Source organism: Rhincodon typus, chromosome 30 (assembly GCF_021869965.1).
Source record: "Rhincodon typus isolate 14 chromosome 30, sRhiTyp1.1, whole genome shotgun sequence".
In the NCBI taxonomy this organism is placed as follows: domain Eukaryota; kingdom Metazoa; phylum Chordata; class Chondrichthyes; order Orectolobiformes; family Rhincodontidae; genus Rhincodon; species Rhincodon typus.
This window is the reverse complement of record NC_063361.1, coordinates 24,946,555-24,952,554: the sequence shown is the minus strand read 5'-3', so window position 1 is coordinate 24,952,554 and position 6,000 is coordinate 24,946,555. Positions and strand designations below refer to the sequence as shown.

General features: G+C 38.3%; 1 protein-coding gene across 1 annotated transcript in view; it reads right to left on the bottom strand.

Moving 5' to 3' along the window:
• Positions 1 to 6,000, bottom strand: part of LOC109912344 (serine/threonine-protein kinase 17A-like) — a 52,550-nt gene that overhangs the window by 4,883 nt on the left and 41,667 nt on the right. The window contains exons 4-6 of the mRNA XM_020511768.2: positions 3,346 to 3,472; positions 3,009 to 3,057; positions 1,810 to 1,989 (exon numbers count right to left, since the gene is read on the bottom strand). Of these exons, the coding sequence (XP_020367357.1) occupies positions 1,810 to 1,989; positions 3,009 to 3,057; positions 3,346 to 3,472 (356 nt within the window). The remainder of the gene's footprint in view (positions 1 to 1,809; positions 1,990 to 3,008; positions 3,058 to 3,345; positions 3,473 to 6,000) is intronic.

The following is a 6,000-nucleotide window of genomic DNA, read 5'->3' as shown; positions in this document are numbered from 1 at the left end:
CTCATTAATTTAGTTTGATTGCAACATAGAAATTTGTTATGCCATTATGATGTGTGGCTTGACCAATTCATGCTGGATTCATTTATCCACCTGAACCATTTGAACAATCCTACATGTGCCTACTTGTAAAGTTACTAAAAGGAGCACCCTAATTTGGATAAGTCACCTATGAATACAAGAGCTGGATCTCAATAAAAGGCACCCAGCACTACTCAGATCAGTGAAATGGGGGCCTTGCTACTCAGTAGAATGGGAGGGGGTGGGATAAACAATGAATAAAATACCTGGATGGATGTGAACCAGGGAACTTGTGACATGCAGTGCAATTTTCTGCAACTGAATAATTCCCATTCAGACGGTATGTCCACTACAAATGGTACATTTCCCGCCAGCAACATGATGTGAGAATTTTTTTTAAAATTGGCAAGACCGACCATATGCAATTGTGACTTTATCAGTGGCCAGTTATCCACTATTTAGGGAAAAAGACATTATACTCAATAATGATGGTGTCATACTCTATATAGCAACACAAAATTGATCAAACATAGCATAGCATTCCATACCACAGAAACTCATTGATTTTAGAATCCCTACATTCTCTTTGCCTTACAGATCCTTTACAACAAGAAAATAATGAGACACGTGGAAATTGAGCAAAGTACTAGGGCAGGCTCCAAATGAATTAATTTTTCCACAAGGTCCTTAAATTTCATTGATAGCAAAGACTAGCTGGGCCTGAGGGGACATTAGAAAATATTTTCCATTACTAGCTCGTCAATCACCGAATCTCAAAACAGAGGTCAAAGTAGAAATAAGATCCAAATCCAATGGACTGTATCTGTTGTGTTACATTTCGGTGGAAGACCACAGGACTGAACAGTCTTTCTGTGTCCGTCCATCTGGCATATAGTTGACAACCTGCATTCTGACAATTTGGTTGAGAAACGTAATGTTATATTTCAGTTATTCACAGGGACTGCGCAGTTTTGGAAATGCCAGTACTTGTTGTCCATCTCTAACTGCCTCTGAGAATCTAGAATGAAGCGCTAGCCTAATGGTAACCAGGGTAACAACTGCCTATGGTTGTAAAAACTCATCTGATTTACTAATAGCCTTTAGGGAAAGAAATGTGCCATTCTTACTAGGTCTGGCTACATGTGACTTCACTCTGGCCTGCTCGTGACTTCACACCCACAGCAAAGTGGATGACTCTTAACTGTCCTCTGGACAATCAAGAATGAGCTTTAAATGCTGGCCTAGCCAGTGATGCCCAAATCCCATGAACAAATAAAAACTCTGGGGTGAAAGAACGTTCACAGTACCGCTGGGGAGAAAGTTCCAGGATTTTAACATTGCAAAAAAAAAATGAAGGCACAGCAATGCGTCTCTTAAGAAAGAATGTGCATGTCTTAGACGGGAAATTTGCAGGTGCTGGTGTTCCCGAGATATCTGTTGCCTTTGACAGTGGAACTCAGCGGTTTGGGAGGTGTTGCCTAAGAAGCTTTACTTAGTTGTTTCCAATTATAGTGGATGTAAAGTCTCTATTTTGACATGTGGCCCAATGACAGTAAATTCCCAGAGACAGATGGGGAAAGGAGGAGAGCTTGTATTCTTCTAATTTCATTACAGTTCTGATCCAAGACCTTACTTTGACCAGCAAGTGTGACTTACACAGAATCCAGAGCATTCCAAGAATCTGATACTTTGCTGATTAACATTTTTTGCTTTTCTGTCTTTTTAACTCAGTATTATTGTCATGACTGGTTAACACCCAAGACACGTTATTCACAAATATTAAAGTCATACCTGGGGTCCTTAATAAGGAGAGTCTGAATGAAATCTAAAGCCAAATTGGAGATGCCATCAAAGATGTCTTCTGAGTAATCGATGTCCACTTTGGAAATATTGAGATACGTGGATTGCTTGTCATCTCCAAGGAAAGGTGAAATGCCTGTCAACATGACGTAGACCAACACCCCAATACTCCTGGAAAAACAATCAACAATAAAGCATAATGGAACTGTCATTCTTCACTTGAAGATGAGCCAATCCTTGAAGAAAACGCATGACCCACAATAATAATCCTGTTTCCAAATCAGGGTAATGAAGAAGTCAAATAATTCAACATCACTGTTAACACTACAACTTTGGTGGAGGCAATTTCCACTTGGCTGCAAATGTTAAATCCATGTGGAAAACTACACTGAAAGGTCAGGAGAAACATGTGACTTGAGTGGTGCATCCATCTTCTGCCAAGGTTATGGCAGGAAATTGGAGGAATGGTATGGAATGTTCAGGAAAATCTGTAATGGAACCTTTTTAATGATGCCAGTTCCTTAACTGACTGCTCATTGTGAAGTGTTGCGCTTGCAGAGAATTCTGGTCAGGGCATCAAGGACGTTCAATTTTTTAATTTTCCATCAAGCGCTTTGAAGTTTGGGTGTAGTTAGTACAAAAGCATTTGTTAGTTGAGTGGCTTTGCTATTTTGTTTCTTAATTCACTTACACCCAGATAAAACATATGATGTGGGATATGGTAGCCTAGTGGAATACTGACCCTGAGCCTGGACTCATTATATGGAGTTAGGAGTTCAAATCCCACCATGGGCAGATAATGATCAATTACTGGATTACTGTAAAAACCCATTTGGGTCACAACTGTCCTTTACAGAAGGAAATCCACCATCCTTACTGAGTGTAATCTACAGTGTGACATCATAATATGGTTGATCCTTAATGGACCAGCAAGCCACTCAGTTGCATTTATGGCTAAATTCACCACCATTTTTGAGGAACAATTAGAGATGGGCAATAATGTGATGCTCACATCCAGGGGATGACTTAAAAACAAAATACCGACCTTCCATTTTTGGCAACAACCCATGTCCATTGGTATTATATATCTGAGACCAGGTACACTTTGTAAATGATTTTCAATTTGCATATTGGTCAGAAAATACCCCTAAAATCTACACCCACCAATACTGCGAAAAAAAAGCACTTACCACATATCTGTCGCTGTTGTGATTGCCTCGTAATTTAATATTTCAGGAGCTAGTGGAATTGAAAAAATTATTAGATATCTTGAAAGTTTGATTATCTGTTGTCTATGCATACTTGACTAACTATTTAACACTTTTAAGCGGTTTCACTCTGCACAACATGATTCAATTAACATACAAGAATTAAGTTATTTCTAAACATATTACCTACTGTAAATGTAACGTATTATGCTGGCTGAATTTTAGGCAAACATACATTATTTTAATATTAATTCTTAAAATGTACTTTTGCGGACTGGAAACAGTTCTGTGAAGAAATGTGTTGAGAGCTGGCACTTACCTACATACTCTGGGGTGCCCATAATTTCCCTAATCTCTTCAACACTGTCCACTCTCCTGGATAGCCCAAAGTCAACGATTCGGATATTGCCCAATGGATTGCAGTTGGTCAGCAAGATGTTTTGAGGCTGAGAGGGGGAACAGAACAGAAATAAAGCTCTAGTACGTGTTCACTGATTTTCAGGTTCAGAACATAAATACTATCAAGAACATAGAACATGGGTTCTTAAATATACAACTGCTCTACCAAACTATTATATAGTATGAGCACATTGACATGAATACCATAGTCAAAATTTTGTCATTTCCGAGTTTATAAAGATTATTTGCAACTAATAAAAGATGGCATAACATCAGACTTAGCAACTTTAATTAGGAGAGGATATTCAAGAGAAATCTATTTATTTCTTTGTTCTCAGAATGTAACATTAAAAGTCACACTTATTGCCCATCTCAAGTGACTCTGGATTTTTAAAAATAACTGCATACCTTGCCAGACAACTTCAGAGAGCATTAGCAGTCAATCAAAAGGCATGGGCTAGAGTTGCAAGTAAGCCAAAGAGGCTAGTGTGCCCTTTTCCCTTACCAGTGAAACATTAGTGAACAAGTTTGGCTTTTATAACAATTCAGCAACTTTACATCATCATTTCCCTTCTGCTGCAGAGAATCAAAGCATCACACAAACGAGGAGGAAACCATTCTGCCCAATGCACTCATTTTTAATCTTTCCAGTGAGACCCACTCCGCTGTTCTTTCTGCATCTAATTTTTTGTCCATTTTATTTTTATTTCAAAAATTATTTCTGGGCTTACTTTTTTCACTCTTTCAGGCAGTAGGCTACAGATCACTAGAACTCACTATTTTGAATAAAAAAGGCATTTCTCCTCTGCTTCTTTTGCTGGTTATCAGATTTACAGACTGAATTTCACAACTTGCCCTTGTGAGGTTTGGGCTGCTGGTCCAGTCTTGTAACCCATAGAGCATCAAGGGCATCTTAACAAAAGAGCCTCAGTTCAAAGTGAATTTCTAATTACAAACAGAGCAGTGAAAGAATGGGTAAAGTGTGCTAGACACTGATTGAACTGGATCGTACGAGAGCAATGATGACAAAGTGCTTTGTCAACGACAAACTTGATGCATATTGACAATTATTTGTGTTTAAGGGAGCACATTCTTCATGAACAAAATGTTTGGAAATTCTTTTGTTGTTTACTATCTCAACGTGATGTTGCAAGCTTCATTGGAAACAAAAGATTGTGCTACTTATGTCTCATGTAATCACGGTCAAAATGATCAATATTCCTTCTGGATCTTTTGTCGTCCTGGAATTATGAAATTTTATATTTTGGGAGAATTAATAGAATGGGCTGCAGTGAAAACAAAAATGTTCTGAGGATCCAGCATAGGATGTTAACAAAATAGAGAAGCACATGCAAGTTGAAAGATTAGAACCCCAAAGCCACTGACAACGTCTTGTGAATTTCCACTTTGCACATGATGGTGTTGCATATGTTAATTACACCATAATGCAGTTCTACTTTACTTGAAAGAGACCTGAATCTGACCCATTAGTTCAGGGCATCGCAGACTATAGGTCGTGACCCTCACTGGAGTTGTGAAGTGACATTTTGCGGTTGAGAGTTCCAAGGCAGCCATGGCTACTGTGACCTCGACCAAGAATTAACAGCTGAGGTCTGTTTAAATCCTCGCCTCTTTTTAAAAAAAAAAATCATCGGACAACAGATCAATTTTTAAGGTTAGATTCCTGTTCCACAAAACTAGCGAAAGACAGGATTGCAAAAAAATAAAATGTCTGAGGGTTAAGCATCTTGTCTTCCTGCCACATCCCAACTCTCAATCCTCTATCGCAATTTTCAAGCTTCGAAATGGACTCTCAGTGGGTAAGCATTTTGAAAGCACTGCTCTACTTCATTTGAAACATCTGAATAGGAGATGAATTCAGAGCCAGTCTTTCACTCATTCGAACCCTATGCTGTTTGCTCTCAAGGTGAATTTTCTTCAACTAATGACTGTCAAATAAAGTAAAAAGAGTCACAATAGAATTAAATTCCTAATTTAGATTAAATTCCAGGTATATTGTCAATTTTAAACTAACATGAATAAAAAGTCATTCTTAATTGCAGCAATACAAATAACATGTAATGAGCCAAGATAGGAAAACAAATGGTCGGTTGTTGACTCCGGTGTGCTGCATCCATACTGTTGACCAGTCAAGACTTGCACATGTACAAGCAGTTGCTGAACAGTTACCACTAACAAAAAAACCAAGGAATCAGCAGGTAATTACAATCTGGCAAGTATCCCATGGAACCTCAGGTAAAATTCACAATCCACTTAGCCATAGATGAAATGATATGAGCAGGCAGCAATCTTGTAAAGTTAGAGAGAGTCAATGTGGCGTCGTGTTGTACAAATGTTTCATAATGTATCATAATGTAGATAGTTAAATCTATCAATTAAGTAACATGTACAAGCAGGTACACTTTCAAGCCTTGATTGATACACACATGTAATCCCATAATATGATGTTGTGGGTTGATGTCCACGTTACATAAACTTAACCAACATCATGTAGGTATTCACCACAAAGTCTGGACAGCAACACCTGCCCTCAAAGTGTCCATAATTCTCAGAT